The sequence below is a fragment of the Gallus gallus genome, chromosome 4, assembly GCF_016699485.2.
Source record: "Gallus gallus isolate bGalGal1 chromosome 4, bGalGal1.mat.broiler.GRCg7b, whole genome shotgun sequence".
NCBI classification, from domain to species: domain Eukaryota; kingdom Metazoa; phylum Chordata; class Aves; order Galliformes; family Phasianidae; genus Gallus; species Gallus gallus.
The window spans coordinates 49,635,366-49,659,612 of record NC_052535.1 but is presented as its reverse complement, the minus strand read 5'-3'; the positions used below and the strand labels follow the sequence as shown (position 1 = coordinate 49,659,612).

General features: G+C 40.2%; 2 protein-coding genes across 4 annotated transcripts in view; both read right to left on the bottom strand.

Moving 5' to 3' along the window:
• The window catches only part of SLC4A4 (solute carrier family 4 member 4), a 232,555-nt gene extending 222,522 nt beyond the window's left edge, over positions 1 to 10,033 (bottom strand). For all 3 annotated transcript variants that reach the window (XM_046940813.1, XM_040699727.2, XM_046940815.1), the window contains exon 1: positions 9,895 to 10,033. The gene's annotated coding sequence lies outside the window, so the exon portion shown is untranslated. The remainder of the gene's footprint in view (positions 1 to 9,894) is intronic.
• Positions 10,034 to 13,583: 3,550 nt separating this feature from the next.
• On the bottom strand, positions 13,584 to 24,008 carry DCK (deoxycytidine kinase). Its single transcript, NM_001006451.2, has 7 exons — positions 23,887 to 24,008; positions 22,607 to 22,725; positions 19,972 to 20,165; positions 19,061 to 19,208; positions 17,566 to 17,681; positions 17,004 to 17,103; positions 13,584 to 14,884 (listed from the first exon to the last, which is right to left on the bottom strand). The coding sequence occupies exons 1-7, from the start codon at positions 23,954 to 23,956 to the stop codon at positions 14,858 to 14,860; spliced, it is 774 nt and encodes a 257-aa protein (NP_001006451.1). The 5' UTR covers positions 23,957 to 24,008; the 3' UTR covers positions 13,584 to 14,857.
• Positions 24,009 to 24,247: the final 239 nt, after the last annotated feature.

Genomic DNA, 24,247 nt, shown 5'->3' with positions numbered 1-24,247 from the left:
TAAAAATCAGCACCTGAGTCCCAGGGCCACAGTAGCCACTAAGTGGAGAGGGGGAGGGAAAACAAACAAACAAACCCACAACACAGTACAAAACTGTAAATGTAACCTGCTGCCAGATCTGGAAAATCCAGGAGTTGAGCACCACAGAATCTTCAGAAGTATCAGTACAGAAACTATTTTCAGGAATTAGTCTCCTTCCACGCAGAGCACAGTATGACAGCCCTTCCACATGTACTCCAGCTCTCCAAGACTACAGAGAATATCCTGGCACCAACCTCTAGCACCCCCATCAGTGAAACAGGATTTGTCTGTAGGGCTTATTTTGCTGGGTGTTTCAAATACTTGCTTAAGGAGTGAACACCAGCCAAAATCACAAACAATCTTCTGGCTTGGAGTTAGTGCTGGGCTTCCCAATCTAACCATTTTAGTCAAATTCTCACTTCTAAAACCGAGCTTCTCGACATCAGCCTGCAATGCACAACACCTGGGGATGGCTACCTAGTAGGCTATGACTACCTCACCTTCTCACTTATTTCCTGTTCTATGCCTGAAGCCTTACAGCATATATAAGATGTGAGCATATAACTACTCTTTCAGAGTGTCCCCTTTTTAAAGCCAGAAAAATACCTCTTGCCATTGTAGCTCATCAGAAACTAAAAATGAAAAGTTTATGGTAGCAATACCATAGAAACCAGCAACAAACACACTGGCATTCAAGTAACTACAAGATTTATATTTTAAGTTAGGACTGACCAAACAGGAACATGAAGACCCAGCCTCCCTCACTTTGAGCAGTTCGGCTCACCTCCAAAGCTTGCCAATTCATTCACATAGCAAGTGAAAGGAGAAGTCAGTATTCTAAACAGCAGGGCAAGGTAGATGCAAAGGGCCCAGGGCACAACTATCGCCATTCACAGTTAGCACAATGAACAATAATCTAATATGAGCACTTTAGAGGCTTTCAATTCAGGGGGCCTGGGATAAACAGCTTCATTTGCCTTCCATTTCTCCTTTTCACTTTTGGATACCTCAACCCAAAGAGCTCTGAACTGTCTTCGAATTACTCCAGTCATCTGCTGAGATGACCTGTAGGTCTGGGTATATAGCCATACTTTCGCTTATGCTGAGGTACCTTAGTTACTTCAGTCCCAACTCCACCTGATTAAGGTGTCTCCATAAAACAGCTTATTCCACCAGAATGTCAAGTAGAACTGAGGCATATCTGCCTATGAGACTAAGCATGCATGTGCTGAAGGCATTTTAGCAAAGTCAAGGCAGCTTGCTAGCTTGGCAAAAGAGGCACAATACAGAGATCAGGCACTACAATGATGCCCACTGATTTCCAGTGATCTGGGACGGACACAAACTAGCCAGACTTTTACAGAGTAAATTTTCAGAGATTCTTCCTACATAAGAAAACCAAACTCCATGTACTAAGAGATTACAGGAAAGGCAATCATGAGACATAATAAACTGAAACCATAATTAACCATCATTATCGAGTAGCAACTATGTTATGTGGTTACAGAGCAATAATCTCTGTATGGAGTCACCGATGTACTACAAACTCTGGCCACAGGCTGCAGGCATGTTTCTCTAAAACAACACTTCAGTACCTAGCAGCTCCTTGTAAAGCCCCCGCAGAATTTGCAAGGAGCTTAACAGGCACTGCTGGGCAGAAAGCACTTTTGAAAGCCCAGGGAATTTCACCTGATGTGCTCACACAGAAGCTATGCTCCTTTGATTTGAGCATCACTGAGAAAACAGACTGACAGCTTATGTAGAGAGGTGCGAAGTGAGTCAAGTGACATTCCCCAGTGATGAAGTGACATAAGATTAAGCCCAACCACACACAGTCTTTGAGAATGAGTAAAGGAAGATCATAGACTGTGCTAGGTTGAGGGGAGTCAGAGACAGAAATGGAATGAAACATTAACCTCAAGTTGCATGTTTCTGTTGAGACAGATACAGAGAGTTCCAGAGGGCTCTCAGCAGGGAAAGAATACAGTTGGCTCCTGAAATCTGTGAGATGTTTGCCTCTTTCCAATCAGCTACTGCACTCATGGGAAAAAATGAGCAATTGCTCCTGGACTGAGAGGACAGAATAATCAGCTTTCTCAAACCATTATGGAAAAAAATAACAATAATTAAAAAAACACAACAGTGAGGCATATGAAAACATGAGCTTCCCAACAAACCTCAAAAGATGCAGAAAACTTGGTTAAGAAGGAAGCTGTTTTCACTACAACCCTAACTGGTTCTCAGTCATCTAGCAGAGTTGTTGGGGGGTTACCTGAGTCATCTGTGACAAGTAAAAGAAAGCTCTTCAGAGGAACGTCTCAGAAAGTCTCTCAGCAGAATCTTCACTTAAGACCATCAAATATTTTGACATAACCATTTTAATTCCAGAAGGCCAAATTCTATGAAGATGTTGAACAAAGAACAGAAGTCAGAGAAAACCAAGAAAAATTGAAACGGTTCAGGAGAGGGAACTTCCAGAAAGATTACAAAGGCTGCAGAATGCTTTTGTAATGAAAAAGGCAGGGAAAATGTGAGCCTCTTAACAAATACAGTTCTGTGCAAATAGGAGAATCTTTGCTACAAGTGTATGAGAAACTAGTTCACCTAAGTCAATCTTTATTAGGCCAAAATACTATTAATGACTGTCAGTGGAGGTTCTTCAAATAAAAAGAACTCAAAAAAAATCGCACTTCAGCAGAGCTACTTTTAAGGTCTTAAACAAGCTTTTAGTGACTGTCTAACTGCCTCTGAACTTGTTCTTTCATCCACTTGAAAGACATTTATCTAACTCATACAGCACTTAGCTTTGAGCAAACAAATAGAGGAGCACTGATAAACAATTTAATTAGAATATTTGCTGCAAATCACTGGAGATGGAGGTTGTGCAACATGATGTTGGGGCAGTGAGCACACGAGTGGTAAGCAATTTGTAACACTAGCTAGAACAAGAGAAGAAATCCAAAATGGGGGCAGGGTGAGGGTATAGATTTTCACTCATCTCTGAAAAGATTCACCACTCTATGAAGATTAGATACAAATCCATTAATTACAGAGAAGTCGTAACACCCTTTTCCTTTCTTAGTAATATTTAACTACGCTTAACCAATCGCTTACAGACAGAAGAAAAGCAAACTCAGCTCTAATATGAGACATCTGAATATTATAGCAATGCATGTTTGAGAAACAAAGGCTGTCTCCACGTTATTTATATTTGTGGTATATTTTTCTTTTTGGTATCTTCAAAATACTGGTTTTGGATTTCTAAAAGAGTATTTTTAAAAGCAGCAAGTCAGCACTGTTCTGCCCTTCATCACTCTTTTCTGATGACAAAGAGGCTGCTCTGGATTAAAAAAAAAGATCATCTTTCTCATAAAACAAAACCTTAGACGCATGCTCTCTTCTAAATGCTGTGCATTAAACATCTTTTGCTCCTCCATCTCACATTAGTGACTTTTAAAACTGAATACTTATCCTCCAACCCGGCACAGTTAAAATATGAAGAAAAAAAGCAAGCTCATATGCAAAGCACAAGTACTACAAACTCTAGGAGTGTCAGAGCGAAACACCACTGTAACCACTTTAATTAAATATTTACAGAGAGCTTGTCTGCAGACCTGAACATCAAGCAAACAAACCCAAGTTTGGAATCAGGTGTGTTTAGATGGATTGGAGACCGCTTTCTCCCTCGCCCCTCTAAAAAGCATAACCTAGATAAGAATTTCAAAGTGAAGTTTGGAGCTGAAAATGACTGTTTTCGGAGCCCCAGTTGAGATGCTATTAAAAAAAAAATGAACACTAATATGACTTCTTTGGCAATATGTTACATGCCAGGGCCAGGGGGGAAAAACCTCATTCTCTTACAACATGTTCTTTAACTAAGTCCTAGTTCAAATAAAGAGCTTTGCCCAGACCTTTACACTGAGGCCAAATCTACGCTGTGAGCTAACTCAGGACAGCTATACCTTGCTTTATGCCAGCAAAGGGCTTATAAGATGAGCATAGCCTTCTTTGAATAAAATATTTTTGCTAGAACTTACTCAAGCCTCCCCAGACTAAACCTGCACCGGCAGACATAACTTCTTTGACTTGAGGAATTATGCCAGCAGAAAATAAGAGAAAAAGGCTTGCCAGAATTGCAAAGGCCTCCTTCATGTTTTACCTATGTTTATTTGGTAAAACAAAAGTACAAGAGAATACCTTAAAAGCAGCTCTTAATCACTACTTATGTCAAGAGTGTAGATGACCCTAATCCTGCCACTTACAGCATCTAACCCCTTTAAAACTGCTTCTTCCTACTATTGTGGCAGTATTGTTCTGTTAGCCACACTCTGCTACATTAACTCTATATCTAGACAGTGGAGATTCCTCATCACAATGAGCTTGCTGCAAGTCTCCTTAGCTCCATCAGTCACCATCCACAAGTCACAAAATACAGAACTGTTGTAGGTATTCCAGGTCATAACAAATCATGTGTGTGAGAGAGAGAGAGAAAAGCAAGGGTATTGAAATTTCTTAAAGGTTTCCAATCCCTTTAATTTTCTTTCTCCCATTGTTGCTCCCCCAGTTGTCTAGCATGCAGGATCCAGAACAGAGTTTTGGCTATATCTCTGGCAAGGCAGGAACTCGGCACACACTTGCTCCCCGGAAGCCAAAGCTTTGACAATTGCTCAAGATAACACAGGTTAATGGCATAGATCACTCCAGCTGGAGCAGTACTGGGATTACCTTAACATGCAACCTGTCACTGTTTTTTCTAGAAGGTATGGGATGTAACCTTGATACATCACGATAGCTCTGCAAGCAGGTCTTAAGAGAAGCACTTTGTACTTCTTTGAGCAGTTGTCTTCTAAAGAAAAGCAGGTTGGATTTTATCCTTCTCTATCAACAACAACAATCAGTTGAACAGACCTTTCAGCATTGCACTTCCAAACGTGGAAGTAAAATTCCACAAATCAATTTCCTTCCATCAGCCTGCTTGGTCTAGTCTCTGCTGGACTCATTCACTCAGCATGCTACTTGAAGTGTTCTATTTTATCCAGGTCATTGCCCATTCCCACACCTTGATTGGTTCAGTGAAGGACACAGCACAGTCCACAGCAAAAGCCCAAGTCCAAAACAGATTTTGTTCATTTCCCATGTGACCTGGACACCAGAGAAGAGAACAATTTACACACTGCCTCTATTTAGTCTTCTCTAAATGGGAGGCCAATATTACTTCTTTTGGCGACGTTCAATCATGTTAGCAGGTGACAGTACGAGTCAATGCCTTGATTTAGATTTAAAAAACCAAAAAAAACAAATTTTGATAAAGGTTTCAAAATTATTTTTCAAGCTTAGCTTTGTTACTGTAATAAAATACAATGTTCTCTTTACAAGTACATGAAATCTTCAAGTTCATATGATGTAAGTTTAATTGGTAATATATATAGGTAGCACATACATGCTACATTTGGCTTACATAGACTGCAGCATTTCACCTCTCCTTAGAATTCCTTTAGAGCATTAAAATAAGATGTTTCTAAACTACTCACTTGTTCCATATCCTGTTTACGGATGCTAAAATTTTACACACGCACAGTAAAAATTACTACTAATTCTATCACTTCCTACTCAGTTCACCTCTTCCCTTCAAAAAAGCTAAACTAGTCATAGTTGTCTACAACAGTAACACCAGTTCATAGGCTGCAGACTTCTAAGGGACTATTTCTAAAGGATGTGCAAAAGGCTAGAGAAAGCAAGCCTTCTGTCAGAATACTCACATTCCTTCTGTAAGAACATACTATCACACCTGTAAGTTACACAGTGCAAGCCACTGCTAAGAACAGTTAGTCTACAAACTTATAATCTATCAGGCACTGTGGGCCCTCATTTTCGCTACTGAAGAACAAGAAAATATGATCCAGTGAATTATCTCATTACTTTTGCAAAACAGAAGCAAGTTGATGAAACATTGCTGAGCAACAGAAAATTTCCACAGCATACAGACTAATTAAAGCAGAAGCCATGCTTGTTTTACTGCTCACAGTATAGCCCCACTAGCCTCAATTAGTGTGTGCAAGTCACATGACTATTTTTTCCTAAGAATCCAGATGCATTTCACATGCTGCAGAGATCTTAATGGCTTCCATTTAGCAATACTGTACTTCAAAACTAGCCTGCAAATACTTCAGTCTCATCCTGGATTAGAGCAGTTATTTCCTGTAAGGACTGAAAGCTTTTCCACCTCTATCTATGGTATCTGCTTCCTGGTTTGATTTTTGTGTAACTATTTTAAAATGAGGCTGCATATGAGCCAAACGTTTTGTCGGGGTAATCTTATTCTTACCTCTCATCTGCTGCCAAACGAGCAAAACTGAAAAAGCCATATCAACGAGAAGTAAATCAGTTCTACCATATGACTATCTCGCTTTCCAACATCTGTCTGCCACTCCAATCTGTGGGATCAAACAGAAGCACTTTAAGCAATATCGAGACAAATTATTGCAGAGAAGACAATCTCTGTGACATCAGTAGAACACTCCTCTCTGTAGGCCGACAGACTTCTTCTATAAAGAATGCATATAATACCTTACATAACAAAATTAGACCCGTACCAAAGGAGTACATGGGATTTACTGAACTCCAAGGAAATAGTCTAGCAAGCTAGGACAAAATCAGATTCATCACAAAATGTTCTAAATCCAGCTTGGTTCACATGTTAGCTTATTTAAGTTCAGCCTGAGCCAGACTAACTTTCTGATTTATCCTTAGCAATAGCCAATGCTGCAGACAAAAGACTGCACTCATCATTCTCTCACTCCATTTTACCTGTTACACGCTTACCCACCCTGTTCATGTTGCACCAAAACTATTAAACCTACAGCTACTTGTCAACTCATACTTTTTTCACCTTCCCCTTTTTCATGAAGGGCAGAGATTATCAACCACACGTCAGCAGCAAACATCTCCCAGTCACTCTTCTTGAGTACAGACACAGAGCACCTGGTTGTTATTATCTGAACCCCTGCTACTAGGGCTGACTGACTGCACTGCTTTTTGAAGCAGTTTCTTAAATTTCTCTTGCCTCTACAGACAAAAAAAAACCCAAAAAACTGCAAAAACCGTATCAGAACTTTTAAGGGCAGTCCTTGTTTTCTGTGTTGTTTGACAACTTTCATGCAAGTGTTAAGTATTTCCATCTTTCACGTTTCCCAGATACATATCTTTTGCAGCATCAACCACTGTTTACAGAAATGATATCTTGGCTCCTGCTAGCATCACATCTTACCAGATTAAGAGTTATATTCCACTCATCTGTTCACATCTTACTCTTCATTTCAGGTATATCAGTGCATTCACTATGTCAAGGCTTCTAACATGTCTCCCTTGTAACATCTGTCTCAACTCAATGTTTTAAAGAGCACCCAAGAACTTCCCTATAGCTCCTTCAACACACCCCTACCATTCATATAGCAATTAAAAGGCTGAAAATACAGAACAAAACATTGTTGCTATCAGCAGTACAGATGCTACCAATCTCATTCTCTGAAAAGTGATCTATACAAGACTGCACAGTAACAGAGCCACAGCAAAAAACACGAAATACTGAATACTAACATTTTGTGTTGTTATTGCAGATTCAAGTTCATTCTACAAAAAAGCTTACAGTTTCCATTAAAAAAAAAAAAACACATAGCCATAATTGGTAAAAAAAACTGCACTGAAAAACAAGGATGAACATTATATTAATAACACTGTGGGTTGCACCAGCTCCTAAACTGCTGGCATTGTTCTTGAAGAAGGCTGCAGGGTTGATGCAGAGAATCTAGAGCATGGTATTTTCTGTGCACAACCCTAAGAAACTAAACTGCAGTCATGGTTCTTCAGTAAATAAAGAAAGCCAATTGCATTTTCTAAGGACCCCTTTCATGTGATTTAGCATACGATACGTTAGATACACTGGTATCTATCTCATCACATTTATGGGATCCACAACAACTAACTTCTGAAAATGTATCAGAAAGCCGGGATGTTAAGAAAAACCCTGCTAAGAACATTATATGCCATGTCGGCCACAGGAGACCATACCGAAGAAATAAAGCCTTTTTTACAAATAAAAGTAGAGGGGGAAAAAGAAGAAAAGAGACACCTTTACACAGAGCAATGCATTAAATACAAGAAATACTCAGACGACTTACCTAGGGTTTTTGGTTACTCCCTTAAAAGACAGACTGTAAAGACTTATAGGAAAACATATTGACAGCTCACCCCACAAAACAACAAACAGTAAAAAAACCCAACCAACACACACACAACAGGAAAGCACAAATGAAGAAGCACTAGTGGAAATCAGTACTTACATTAAGAGGACGAGAATTCCAACCCCTGAATGCAATTTCACAATCTTGAGTACTTCCTAATGAAAAATGATCATTCAATGAACATATTATTCCAGCCAGCAAGAAGTGTTTGGAACGGATTTGATTCCCTACAGAAATGCTTTTCAATATCTAAAGCAGCTACAACTATCCATGACAAGGACCAGTATGGTAACAGCTAGTAGCTGACCCTAAAAATACAGGCTCAAACTGCAGGAGCTCAAGAGGTGAAGTTACAGAGAAAAGCAGTATCACCATCCAATGTATATGCGGTTTTAGGTAAATGAAATGCAAAAGGTTCAGTCCATAGGCAGCAGTGAGATATAGAGGAAAGAGAATCGGGTTATAATCCAGTGCTAGAGATCAGCATAGCAGAAAAACAGGCAAACAAAAAACCTCAAAATCAGATCAACACATGCAGAGACAGAAAACACCCTTGACAGAAAGTGACAAAAAGGAAGGTTCTGCAGAGGAACTTCAGCATATCTGGAGACCTTCAGTCTGTGCTCCACAGAAAGCTGATAGAGAATTACTACGTTTTTAGCAATGCTTTCTGACCTACTGCCAATATGATTCCAGTTGGATTGTAAAGGCAATCCCAGAAGCAATGCTAACAGTTGCATTTAAAGCCAAAAGTACAACTAGATGCTGGAGATGTTCTCATCTGAGGGCAATGGGTAAGTGCACACTGTCAATAAAACATAAAACTAAGATGCATTATTACTTTGAGTCTATCATGGGTGAGCAACCCCAGAAAAAAAAGGACTTTCAGAGAGTTAGTGACTCATCTCTAGCACAGACAAATTCCTTCAGCCCCACTGGATGCATACACTAATTATGTCATTAAAAGATATCAGAAGAAGCCATTACTTAAGTGAGCTAAATAACTACAAATATGACCAAGATTATAAGTGTATCTCACAAGCCTAACTATGTGATAAACCCTTAAGACTTGGCAGATACAATCAGAAATAACTTATAGCATATACCATGCCATGGCATCTTAGGTGCCCTCTCTGGGCAAAAGGCAAGAATTGTGCTTAAGCTGTGATTAAGTTCAAGGAGGACAGAGAATAAATACGTTACAGCTGGTAAGAGCTCAGACAGTGAGATCAGTGTGTACTCCACACCTGAGTGTGTAAGCATAGCAGGGGTGTTCATCAACTATGGAATGCCAATTATAAGTGTATGCACAATAGCATGAGGCACACTGAAAATAGACTGCCCAAGAAAAGGAAAAATTTCCCAGCCTCGAGGAAACTTGGTTAGCTCTCCAAAGACCTAAAACTGCTCAGTTCCACAGAACAGAGCCACAACCCTTTGTCAAAACCAACAGCAAGCCTATCATTCAGAATACCAAATACCATTGTTAAATCGTGGCCACAGCACATCACAACAAAAATCCCAGGTAAAACAAGTCAGAAGTCAGTGGACTTGATGTCTTCCCTCCAGATGATAAAAAAGCAGAGACAACAAAGCAGCTGTTGACATGGATAAGCACACATGAAATACCCACCTGACTACCCTGGACCATTGCAATACACCCTCATGTAACAAGCACTGGAGCAGATCAGGAGAAGATACCTAGAAAGTAGGGTTTGCTCTTTTACAGCAGATCTTCTCCTTCCGAAGTGCAGCATAGACAGGAAACAGGCAGCCAACACAGACCAGGAGCCTGCCGCAACAAAACAAGTCAATGACCTGAGGCCACTGTACTCAGCTGGGAGAGTCAGGGTAAAGGCCACCAACTAACTCCACAGAGAGGACAAAGCCAAAGGTGCAGTGAGAACTTATTAGAGGGTAACAGTCACTAGTTTCTTTGAAACAGTAGAGTAGAATTTGAAGATAATTATGGAAAAAAAAAAGGGCACACCGTCAGCACATATCCATAGACAGGGCTGAAGCCATGAAGTACTAGGAGCCTCAGCAATCAGCTGTGCTGTCAGGAGAAAAGCACAGAGAAAGGACTAGGATACCTGAGACAGACAAGTGGAAAAGCAGCAAAGCTGCATCCACAAATAAGCTGCAAACTAGTGAAATCTAACAACTTTGTTGGAGCTTTTACAAGATAATGTATTTGATAGCTATTAAAAGACAAAGCAAAACAACTCAGAATTAAATTGGAGAGAGAAGCATAAAACGCAGGAAGGAAAATTGCAGGAAAAGCTAGGAAAACGTTCTGAATGAACTGCAGTGGGAACATCTTTGTAAACAGCTCTCAGAAACCAAGTGCCTTTTCCATGGTCTGTCAGTATTATTAACGAACATACATGGTAAAAACCAGAGTAGCTGCTGTCAGACTGCCTATATTCGTGCACTGAAACCTTGACCTAAGAAGAAGTCATCTACACCCAAGAGCCTAGATTTTACCCTCTGTGCATTACACTGATGGCACACGCTAGCAGAATAGTGACCTGAGGTAACATAATTCAATCACTTGTCCACTTATGCTCAGCACACAGTCTGTGCTCTTTGTCACTAATTGATTTCAATCAGAATTTCAGGGCATCTACAGACACCTTCAGGCTCATATTTGGTATATTAAGTACTAAATATGGCTTCAGCAGAATTCTCAGCTGCTTTATGTACCCCGGCACACTAACAACACTTGTATTGCTCACTGCCTGCATCTGGACCTGATAGTTCAACACTAGAAGATGTTATCACTCAGGCACACCAGGATTAGTGTTATCCATGTGCTAATATTCACTCACAGAACAGAAACAGCTGGTGGCTGCACGGAAGACCTTCTCATGTCAAAACCCTTCCCATTAGATCAGCCTTTTAGAGTCTTTTACTTAATCCAACAGAGGCTTGCTTTATTCTCCTCCCTACAGAGATCAGGATTTATCTCGTTCAGTAGAGTATTTATTAATCAGTTTAATGCTTTTGCTCTGGCAAAGAAAAAAAGTAGCCTTTTCCCTCCTTAACTTTTCCAAAGCCATTCAATGTTAAAACACCAGTGCTATCCTTGCAGCCAGCTCAGCAAGAGATCTGAGGATAGAATGACCTCCTGTGGCAAATTCTGTGCATAACTGCACAATTGCATCACCGTTACCAGTGGCTACATGGACTACAGCAAAGATTTTGACAGCTGGTTTTGTTTCATTATTAAATTGGTAGTAACAGTTTCTGCACCAACAGTGCCAGTTTTCAGCAGCCATGTTTTTAGCGAACCAACTTTAACCCAAGAGACATTGCACTGATGGCTTTTAACACTATTTAAAACAATTCCTACAGGTCACGCATGACCCTATAGGGTCACTAGCCCCTTTTTGAGGGAATCAAAACAACCCACTGAAAAGTCTAAAAAATAGGTTGACATTCATTCTTGATTACTTAATAGAGCACGTCTGACCTACAAAACAGCACATCAATATTAACTAATCCTCCCAGCCTTCTGAAGTGATAAGGAGATACCAATATTTTAACAATGAAAAGACTGACAACAGAGTGATTCACTCTAGGTCACGCAGAGCCTGAAAGGGAGTTGGGAAGTCTTGGAGTCTCTCTACCTATCTTTGCTAAAATAACCTGGAAATAACAAGTGTACTCCCCTCCACTCCACCGTCCCAGCTACGATACACAACTTCAGTGCACATTCTTCCCCAGTCTATGTTTAATAGTTCGTAGCATAGACCTTCTGTGTCATTTCTATTTCACAAATAGATTTCTGGAACCTTTAATTGCAGGAAAAAGAACATATCATCTCTACACTAACCATAGTCTATATGCAATTGCATTATGATGAGTTCTGCTTAAGTAAACAAAAATCAGTAGAAAGAGTTAATCTACTGATTTATACTGATTTATAATTTACAATAATGTGCCAGTTAACCAAGTTCTATCTACAAAACTCACTGCTGTTACAAGCAGCGTTTATATTAAGAGAAGTGAGAATACCCACTGTACAGAAAGAAACTGCAAGGGCTGAAAATACAATGAGGCAATACTATGCTCATTAGTCGTAAGTACTTGCAGAGCAATTGTAACACCACCCATCAATATGTGAATCAGTACCTTAACTGGAAAAAAAAAAAAAAAACATAAAACCTACATACCAATTTTGTTTCCTAATCGTGAGGACACTGGGTTAAAACAAGCAGGCACTTCTAGCCAATTCCATCAAAGTATCTCTTACCCGGGGGAAGAGAAAGGGGGAGAGTACTCAAACACTGAAAAAACACCATTGCCGAACAGCAGATATCAGTTCAATAACCTTCCTTATCTCTAACAGGCAAAAAAACAACACATCAATCCTATTTTGTGGTTGGCTTATAGTAGATAGAAGGAAAGAAAAGAACCCTGAGAAATTCAAAAATGTGAGTTACTGTTAGAGCTGTGAGGTTTAAGCCAAGGCAGAGACAGAACAGAGTATGCACATTGCCACTTTTGTTTATGCTGCATCTGTCCTACATACAAATAACTGTAGCTTCTCACACTTCGATCCACTTCAATGCTGCTGGGTTTCTTTTTGTTTGTTTCTTTAAATCTTGTTCACAGCAATTAAAAACATTCTAGTAATTGGTCATGACTTTGCTCCTTCAAACTCAAACTTGGCAGTGAGAGCTTACATAAAGTTTTCTGGAACGGGATGCAGATAACCTGCCACAGAGCGTGTGTGCACTCCGTGATGGGTTTGAAAGAAGCCTTTATAAGAACTCAGACTTGTTTACTCCCTTAAATGAACACTGTCATTCCAATTCTTGTAATTAAATCCAAGATTCTGACAGCTGAAACAGTAGGAAGAATTGCACTGTTAGTCAAAATAAATTGTTACTATTCAGACTGCTGCCAAGAACACTTTAAAATGCTGTGTTTCGAATAAATCTGAACTGAATCTTCACCCACCTCACTCCAATAATCCTTCTTCTTTAGCAGGCAATCTGGAAGTCATAAACAGTACTTCTACCATAGCATTGCTATACGCTATCAGGAACACATTACACAAAACACTCCCACCAGTCAGGAAATACACATATGATACATTTTATACAATCCTGTACCTCTGTCCCATAAGCATTAATTCCCATATAAGAAAAAACCTGAAGTCAGTCACAGTGCAACAGAAATATTAGTAAACACTCCAAACACTCCAAGTGTACATCACCTCCAATTAATGCACGGTACTAGAATTACAAACCGACAACCTACACCATTTGCCTCAGGAGACAAGGGAGCTATCAATATTAAGCATCAAAAACGTCTTTCCAACCATTTTTATTTTGCAGTCAACAGCTGGAGAACGCTAGCACAATTCCAGTGACAAATGAAGAAATCTCCTCACAAATAAGGAAGTTACACAGGCACCGCAACAGACAATAAAAATGCTTTACATACAATGAAAGTTTTGCATTCCAAAGCCAACTGTGCAATCACTCAGAAGTGTCTAAAGCTGCAGAAAATAGCACACGTGACACTAAAGATTTGCACCCTGTATAGCTCTTATTTTCTATACCTGAAACAAAAATGATTCAGTTAATGGAACAAAATGCACTAGAACAGTTACTCCACAAAGTTCTCCCCTTCCTACTACAAGATGATGGTTAAGGACCGCCTACTCCAAAAACTGCAGTATTATATAATAACAGCCAGCAAACAAATGAAGAAGCCATAACAGAAGCAGAAAGCCACTGACATTCAAAACTTGGTTAAGTAAACGTTTAGAAACACTTCATTTAGAGATGATCATCATCCACAAGATTTTCTTCTTCCATTTGCAGCATGAGAACCACACTCCTCTACAGGAAAAGAGGACTTACCAACAACCAAAAGCAGCTCTGTATTATGAAGAGTTGAGGGAAAAAAAACCCAACACACGCTAGAGAACTGAAAGCCTCTTAATATCCCATCTTGCAGTGCAAAATGAAAACGGAGATTAAAATCTGAATTCCGTATCTACAGTATTCCAGACGTTTGGATTTGTTTCAGTTCAGTGTATTCTGCAAACTTCACCTATCAAAACTGTCAGATGACTTTTATATACCTTGTAATATAAAACTCCTGGTTATATTAAAATTCCCTCACCAGCAATGTTGTTTTTATGTTTTCTTCCTCAGAAAATAAGACATCAGAAACAAGTCAACTCCACTAAAATACTTCACAAGAGATCCAAAAAACCCCTCTATATCCTTGAAAATTAAATAGCTATTGGGCACAAAATAAATACAAAAAAAAAAATACAGTAAAATACTCCAGATGACTTATAGGTCTGATTAATAAACAGGCAGAACATCCAGGAACTCTCAGGACTCTAATATCTTCACAATCTGTCCACACTACTTGGTATAATATTGAACAGATCTACTGATTTATTTAATAATTTCTCTATCCACAAAGTTTGTTTGTTCCTCCCAGCTAAATCACAAGGGTTGAGTCCTGCCTCTCCAGAGGCATTCTATAAAAGCAGAAGTTGTACTTCAGACTTTGATCACACAGATGTTTGGAACAGTTTGGCCCCGTCTGTGCTTCAAAGAGGATTATAATGTGCTCAAAAATTCCTTCACCTGCAAAAAGAAACATATCGTCAAACAGAAAAGAATTCATCAACACCAATACACAGCAACCACATTTACCTCTCCATTGTTTCATGCCGTACCACAGGACACAGGAGAAGCTGAGAAAAATAAACCTAGAGTTGCCCATGACATTTCTTGTTCATTACAAACTCTCTTGGCCACCGTGCCTGTAATTTAGCAGGTGTGGAGAGCGACGCATTGGAATGACACTCATTGTCCTGAACTACAACCCTCCATCATAACTGAATTACCTTAAATGCTGGTCTAATCTAACCACAGAGAAGATAATGACCAGTTCAAAAACTCTGTCATTTCAAAAACACCAAGTCACACCCACTATCACAACACTGCTCTTAATGAAGAGCCGAGTGCATTCAGACAATACATTCCTCAGAATTTGAGGTTGGCAAATAAAAAATACAAGAATACCTAGCAAAATCAGTCCTTCAAAAAGAGCTGATACTGTAGAACAATACCATAAGTATTCCTGCTAACGTTAAACTCAACATCCTGTGTATGGAGAACAGATCAAATGGCCAGTTACCTAAAAATTAGTACTGTTCTGGCCCACAAGGTGGTATACAGAACCACAACTCAAAGGTTTATGGGTTCCACTCAGACCACCAGATCCACTACAGAACCTCAAATAATCCATACAATTGCATGAGAACTGTATCCAAAGCAGGCAGAGTGCCAAGCAGCAGGCTAGCATCATGCCTACAAGTTTAGTTTAGACAACATCCTAAATTCAGGTCACTACCAAAGGTTGCAGGAAGATAATGTACTGAGAGCACCCTTATCAATGGAAGGTGTGGCTTTTTTGTTGTGCAACTGCCAGTCCCACTTCCCAGTAGTAAAGTATAGGTGTAAGAAGCAACAGTGTAGTCCAGAGAACCTCTTTAAAAGATGTAATAACTGAGGCATTACAGGACCCAGGAAACCAAGTGTCTAGAGAAACTGCCACCTCTCAAGAGATTCCAAAACATGCTAGCGACTACACTGTGATACAGCCAGAACTAAAAGCATTTCCCCCCCTATCCGCTCAAACAAGACTACTGCATAGAAAGAATCAACAATTAACTAGAGAACATGGCATGATTCTATTGGCAGAAGTGTTCCTACTAGGAACACATCTGTAAACATTTTGTCCTAATAGTTCATCCAAATTCCTGATGTGAAATGGAAACACATCTTGGATCACATTCTACAGTTTTGACTATTTTTTTCCTCCTTCAGAGCTCAAGTAGGTAGAAAAAAGAGGTCAAACCCAGAACATACAACTGTCCCAGTACTCTAACTAGAAGACTATCATGAGATAGCCATTCTCTGTTGTAGAAAGTAGCAGCAGTAGCACTGCATGAGAAACTATCAAAATAATTTGCACAGTAGGCTCTGGTTCAGCACTGGTCTTTAAAAGTGAACATCGCAACAGAGAAGAGCAGGCAACACAAAATGTCCAGTGAGGACCCAAAACCTGTAAGCATATATTAGAGGCCAAAGAACTCAGCCTCATGAAGAGCACAGCAGCTATGGGATAATGCCTGGGAAATACTAAAAATAACCTAACAGCCTGAAATCCCTACTTAGGTGCCTGAGCCTGGCCTAGTGCAGATGTTAAGAATATCAACTCCACAGTTGGGATGATCAATTATTCCACCAGTTAACAAGTTTTAAAAGAGCAAATGAAGTCTGGTTTTAATGAGGTGAACGGTTCTACTTCACGCTAGATAAACTGAGACCAAAGGACAAAGCTGCTTTTCTCGTGAAGTAAACAATTTGCAGCCAAAGAATGGAAAAATGTGCACTTAGCATTGCTAAGGGCTGTAGACTGCAACTACTCAAATACATCAAGTTGTCCTCAGCTGAATCCTATAGTGATATCAGACACCTGAGCTGCTGAAAAGTGTTGATCACTTGATGGCATGGCCTTATTTTAAAATGCATTTTGTATTACACCTTTTTGAGCTAAGGGTTAGAACTGCTTCAGGCACACAGAAATCTCAAATTGGATTCCTTTCATACTGAGTAGACGGCATTTTTTCACCTGAATTCATTTTGACAGGTTTGCAATTAATGTAGATATGTATGTTGTTTCATCTGACTTTACCTTTTCAGTCATGTGATCATATCTGTCCTTTTTGCCTTTGAAGTCTTCATTAACATCTAATGTTAAAATAGGTATTTCTTGTAGATATTCAAAATCTGTTCTGTATTGGAACAGAAACATAGAAAACATTATTCACTGCAAAACAAATATGCCTTTTGCAACTCTACCAGTTTTTATTGTTAAGAATCCCTGAAAAAGAGCTGCACATTTGAATTACTATTAATTCTGAACAGTAAGAAGATAAATTTACAGGGCAGCTCCCAGAATGCAATATTGATCTCTGAACAGGCTGTTTCCCCAGCACCTCTAGATCAATTAAATCAGATAACAGAATGAATTCAACTGAATCATCAGCTATTTAGAGCTCTACATGAAAAGAACTGAAGGCATATTACATGTCCTAGCAAAAAACAATACCACTAAGGAAGTACACATAAAGTATAACCCCAAGAATATTTCTATGTACCTAAGAATAAGCTTAAGTTTCACTGGAGGAAAAAGTATTAAGGAGTATCCTTAAAACTACTTATCCACCCCAAAGTAATTGCTAAACAAATCCTACCGCAGTGTCTTATGCTGAAGCCAGCTTTCATGTTTGTAGTGAAGCTTCTCCAGATACTCAATAGGAATTTCTTGCTCTTCATCTCTTCCACGCAAGTAAATCCTATTTAAGCATTTCTAAATGCAAAATTAAAAAGAAAAAAAGATGGGTTGTTTTTGCAGACATGCAAAGAAAGTCTAGTTTGATAGTCCAGGTTTTGTTTTGTTTTTTCTTCTGTCAAACCTCTCCATGATGCTAAATGTACTGAAAGTGAACATTCAACTTGCTGCTTACCTTAGGAGTACAGAAACATTGCTCCATGCTCACCAGATTGAGCCAGCCCACTGACTACATTCAAAACAAAAGGATCCAAGGAGAAGGACTGACCCCAGAGGTTTTCAGGAAAAGGGTAGATGTTGCACTGAGTTATGTGATTTAGTGGATGGTGGTGACAGGTTGGTGGTTGGATTAGATGATCTTAGTGACCTTTTCAAATATAACAGTACTATGAGATGTTTTGCATTATTTCTCCACTATGGGGAATGTCACAAATTAGCTTTTATAAAGAGAAGGAAGGTAGACCAGGGTATTGCATGGAAAAAGAACAGATAAAAACATGGCATTATGGAATGGCACTTCAAAGTCTCATTATGTATTTCTGTCTCTGAAGAACTCAGTTTTTGAATGCAATACTTTGTTTCAGTCCTGCTTTTTCCAACTCTTTTTTTTCCCTCCTCTTGAGGAAGTTTCATACTCAAGAACTGCACTTTTTATGTTACCTTATTTTAAAACACACTAGACACCCAAACACCAAAGCATTGCACTGAAGCAGCATATCAAGCAAATGCACTCATCTAGCTTAGCTCCATTACTCCTGCTCAAAAGGCTTCACAAACACTCACCCCACATTTGCTGGGGCACTGACTACTAATTATTCTATCACAGTGAAGTTCCTGAAGCTAATTTTGTACTTTTTACTTCTTTTATTACCAAAAGTACTTTCGGGTTTGTTCATCACGTAAGCATCCTACTTTTATAGTTATAAAACCATTACCATCACATGTTATTTACAAGTAGCCAGGCTTCTAAGAACATTTTAAGTATTTCCAGACTGTATTAGAAATAATTTAACTACCATAGCTTCCAGGAAACTACTACTATTTGACCTGAACTCTCATCATTAGGATTCTCACAGTGAGATTTAAGGGTAGGCTCAGGATTTTGAAACAACAAAATTTCAAGGTGAACTTCCCAACTGTTTCCTTGTCTTGGACACCAAAAGCAATCCCTAAAACAAAGATACAGTGAGATTCATTCCCACAGAACTGTGACCTTACCAGAATTGCTTACAAGCATATTATTCTTCAGTTGCTTTAAAGAGTCTTAGAATCATAGTTAAAATTTGCACTTTTCAGAAAAGAAAATACTGTGGGAGCACAAACAAAGACCGTTTTTCTGGCAAGGAATAGAACATGTACTTTCATTCTCTTTGCGGTCATAAACTCTTATTCCTTACCTCAGGAGTGGCTCTGAGATAAATAATTCCATCCAGTGCAAGGCTTTGACCAAACTGCTTATTCATCCAGTCGTGCCAGTCTTGGTAAATAGTCCACTCAGTTTCATTCATACAGTCAGACTCATATAAATTAGCTGCAAAGATATATCTGTGAAGACAAAAGATTTCTGTAAACAGAACTAAGCTTGAATACAGTTATCACTTTGCCTGATGTACAGGGCAGTAATTAGTTAAGCTGAACACTGTAACTTTCTCACTTTTATGTACATTTGGACTGGAAATAAACAGCTGGTTTCCTCATCCTTCAACTCTGTCTGTCCCTTGTAGTTGCCCACAGCAGTGTCCATAAAGAGCAGTAATATTTGCAGCTCAGGTATCTGTTCAGGAATAATGTACAAGCCACTGAAACACTGCACTAATTTAATTACAATAAATCAGAACACAGTAAACTCAGTAAAGGATTATGTGATAATGTCCGGTGATCAAATATAGCCTTCTAAAACAAGAAACTGAGAGGTACAGCAATACAAAACAGCCAGACCTCTTTCATGAAGCATAAAAGAAAACAAGAGCAAGGAAAAAAATACAAAGAAATTGCTCTTGGCTCTTCTTGATGCCTACTCTTTTTTCTTTAAAAGGAAACACGCATGCAGAAACCATAAAAAACCTACCCAGAAAGTATAAGAAACAGTTAATCGAGGTTATACAACAAAGTTATAAGCCCTCATATTAGTAAAATTTATTCCCTGTCAAAACAAATGAGACAACATTAACATGCCATTTATTGATATTTCTGATTCACCTGCATCAAAATTAAGATGAAAGCAATGACAAAAGCACTCCTTATTAATTTCTATATTTTATTAAGGAAGATTTTGCTCTTCACTTCAAGGACTTGAACTCCAACGTACCTGTCACTATAGACAGATCGCTCAAAGAACACCACAGGATTCTCTGCCTCTCTGAGTTTGCCATCAATGGATTTGAGCTGAGCCCGAATCCTGCTGAGGCACGCGTACATCTGGAAGGTGAAAGACCACCTCTCCGGTTTCTCGTACATCATCTGAAGCACATTTCCACCACTCTTCTGTGATGTAGTCAGTTCCTGTTTTTAAACAAATATATTGATCCTTTCAAAGTTGGGAAAGTACAATATTCAGCTAAACTAGAATTTCTCTACTACCTCTAACTCCATCCATTCAGCCTCTATTTCAGGTTTATCGTTGCATTATTTACCTTTCAGCCCTGTTTGTATCCAGTGCATAAGTAGCAATAACGTTACCTCTCCTACTGCATCCAACAGAACATTCTGAAAACTATACTGTTACAGTGCTCAAGAACAAGAAAAAAACACAGCAAAAAATTCACCAACTCTTTGATCACTATTTAAAAACTTTATTAAAAAGAACAATTTATCGGTACAAAAGTCAGTGGCACTGTGAAAAAGTCCACATTGCTTTCACTCCGACAAGTATAATTTTGAAGCTGAGCTATTTCTGTTTTCCTACATATTACAGTTCAGTAATGACACAACAATTACGATAAGAGCTGCTGATGTAGTATTTTCAGATGTTCCCACCTTACCTGGGAGGTTCAGAACAGACTCCAGGGCAAAGCCCACAGAATGCTGCTCAGACACCTTGCAGCAGCTGCTCAGTCATCGAAACTGAAGGCTGTGTACTTCAGCTTTACTAAAAAAACACAGCCTATCAAAGACAATTGTTTCTGACTGAATTTTTTTGCTATATTATCACTAGATGTTTGAAAATATGTCAATATTTGGACTTGGTGTTAGAGGTCAAGTCTTAAGCGGTAGCAGGTAAATTCAACAATTCCAGGCTTGATCCTCCTCTCTAATTTCCTGTGACCGTACCTATACAAGTATATTAAACGTGCCCAGCATTACACTCTGACACTGAGGCCAGGTGACACACAATCAGTATCAACTGCACTGAAAGTTTCTAAGCCTCCTAAAGGAGCTATCTATGCAGCGCAGTCCCCAGGCTATCCTACTACCTGAACTGCCCAAGGACTGCTTAGAAGACCTATCTTCATGGGGCTGAAGCCTGCTTGGAACAACGGTCTGGTTTTGCTACCCAATATATGTCCCCACTCTCTAACCAACCAGAGTAGTTGCAGCCACAGTTTCCTTTCACAAGTCACGAGGCCCTTACCTATCAATTTTGCCAGTAAGAAGTTAAAGCCCTGTGCTCTGTAAAAGATTTCAATGTCCTTGGAAAATACATATCCAGAAGTGCAGAACTAAGTCATCTGTATTTTGAGTCTCAATGTAGCTTTCATAAGAACAATTACAAAAGCAATAGGATACCTCCTTCTCACAAAAACACTGGAGACAATGGAAGGACAACAAACTTTAATAAAGATAGAGAATTTAAGATATACTTTTCAGTATGAAACTATATTTAAAGAGAAACAACCCAGATCCTAAAAACTGATGATTATTTTCCAGATAAGCTAAGAAAAAAAGGAGGAAAAAAAACAAGCACCAAAAAAAGCCTACTGATCCTATCAGACAACATTTGTCTTACCAGGAGCATAACTGGTGTTCAGCGCTGTTATTCCACAGCTGCTACTGTGTGAATTAGCAAGGAGAACATTGCAAACTATTGACAACGCATACGACCAAAGGCTACCCACAGACACTTGCACAAACTGCTTAAGACGCCATCTTCAGAATTTTTATTTTATTTTTTTAAGTATTTCCTGACTAATTTTAGAAGTCATTTATATAAAGAGATGTTTCTTTAAACCAGCCAAATTATCTTATTATTAGGGGTCTTGATCTTGACCCATGAGCTCTCTTGCTTTGGTTCCTCCTATTCACTCCTCCATTTCCCTAATAGGGTGCTACTGGTTGGTGCAGGTTCTTAGCTGCTGGCTGAGGTTAGGGAAGAAAATCCAACACACCTGAGAATCAGATCTATTAAAGTAGCTTGCTGGCTTAGTTCTTAAATGAAAGTTTTATTTTTGGATTCGCTTTACTGTCATGAACAAAAACAAACAAAAGAAAATGTTTAACTCTGAAAGAATATAGAGGAAGTATGAAACAACAGGCCTCCACTAAAAGGCTACATTTCATTAACCAAAATATATTCTACTTCTTGACAGAAGAAAAAAACCCCAAACATTATTTCCTAGATGTTTTCAACGATATCTTTTAGACTTGCTCTCACCTGGTTTGTTCGCAGATGCTAAAGGTAACTCCTACAAAATTGTTTTTATCCCTTGCTTTTCCATGTAAAACATAATAGGCTTTTATCACCTAATGCTGAATGCCATCTATCCCATAATATATCAGTTGAAGGTCTGACAATGAACCAACTGAAGATCACAACCCAAACTCAGCTAACTCAGCATCAAGAACTACAAAGATAACCCAAACAATAGAAAAATAGCCCATGAAAAAGACGTTCCTACACATGCTTTCCAAAATTCCTGTTCTTTCAGAAGATCGCTGTGTCTGATGTTAGAAGAACATTAAACCGGCTTTTAGAGAAAGTTTCACCGCACATTCTTTCACCATACCTCACAATCCTCTTCAGAGTTTTGTTGGACGTTGCACCATCTAGCTACAGGCTCAGGAACAACTTCCCATCCCTCATCAGCTTGTTTGAGAATATTCACAAACGTTGATTTCCCAGCAGCTGTAGTAAAAAGCAGTCCAGAAGAATAACATCAGGAAATACTGATATGATCATCCTGTAGCAACTAGGCAATTATGTCCAGGTACCATATATGAGCGTCCCACGCCCACACGCTTACGTTTGACTTCATAATAAACATGATTCAGAGACTATCACAAATCATCAAGGAATTGAAACTTTTTTCCTCTTTTTCTTTCTTTTTTTTTTTTTAAATCCTTTTAGCAGCTGTATCAAATCAGTAACGACTGCCATATTAATTACCCAGGGAGCTTACAAAAAAGAGGGAAAAAAACCTTTTACAGCGGTAGGACATGGAGGACCGGCTTTAAACTAAAAGAGGGCATTTAGATTAGGTATGCAGAAGAAACTCTTTACTCAGAGGGCAGTGAGGCACCGCACAGCTGCTCAGAGAGGCTGTGGGTGCCCCATCCCTGGAGGTGCTCAGGGCCGGGTTGGACAGGGCACAAGTGAACCTGATCCACAGCACGGGGTTGGAACTGGGTGGGCTTTAAGCTCCTTCCAAATTAAGCTATTCCATGCTTCTATGATTCTATGACCATAGAACACAGAACCACCAAGGTTGGAAAAGGCCTCCATTCAGTCCAACCGTTCACCTACCACCGATATTTCCTCACTAAACCACATCCTAATGAGACCTCGTCGTGATCTAGGAAGCTACGTTTCCTGGGTGGTCTGCTCCTCGGGCCAAAAGGTGCTGTAGTCAGTATTTTAGGCCCCCCAAAAACCCAAACAAAGCAGAAGCGATAGCTTTCCAAACCGAAGATACAGCACAGACACGGTTAGCCCAACACCCGCTGCAAAACGCTCCGGGGACTCTCAGTGGAGATACTCGGAGGTGGGAGGCCGACCTCCGTGCTGCAGATTGCCGGCACACGCACGAGGGAACGACCCCTCAGCCCCTCCACCCCCAACTTTAACCCTTACGGCGGCAGCCTTACGTTTCTCACGTCGTTTCTCGCTACGCTCGCGCGATGCTGCTCGCCCACGCGGCTCACATTTCCCAGCCTGACCGTGAACCTCCCCTACGGGTAAATCCGGGCCGACAGCCGCGCAAACGCCGCAGAAGCGCCGCGGCGGCGAGAGGAGCCCCTCCGGAGGCCGTCGCCGCCGCCTTCCCGCGCCCCCCCAGTCCCGACTCACCGATGTTGCCCTCGACGGCGATCTTCTTCACCCTGCCCTCCAGCCGCCCGCGCTTGGGGGGAGTCGCCATGGAGTCGAGAGGAGACGCACGCACCGCGCCCGCGCCAGCCGCTAACGGACGCAACGGAAATAACCGTCGCCCCTTCCGCCGCCGCGCTCGCGCCCGGCCCGCGCCCGCGTTCGAATTTGCCGCGCGCCCGCTCGGCCCTGTCGCTGGGGGGCTTTGACGTCACGGCGGCGCCTACGAGCGGCCGCGAGGGCCACGGGGAGCGGGCGACTGCGGGCGGACGCGGCTCGGCCCGGCGCTGCGCCGCCACGCCACGGCGGCCGGGGGGGTGGGGGAGGAGGCGCGGGCCGCGAG

Excerpts from the sequence above, each read along its gene's own strand:
- DCK (NM_001006451.2), bottom strand. The coding sequence starts at position 23,956 with ATGGCGACTCCCCCCAAGCGCGGGCGGCTGGAGGGCAGGGTGAAGAAG. Across the intron at positions 19,209-19,971 it reads CGATCTGTCTATAGTGACAG|ATATATCTTTGCAGCTAATT; the intron begins GTACGTTGGAGT and ends TTGTCTTCACAG. Across the intron at positions 17,682-19,060 it reads ATCTCAGAGCCACTCCTGAG|AAATGCTTAAATAGGATTTA; the intron begins GTAAGGAATAAG and ends TTTTGCATTTAG.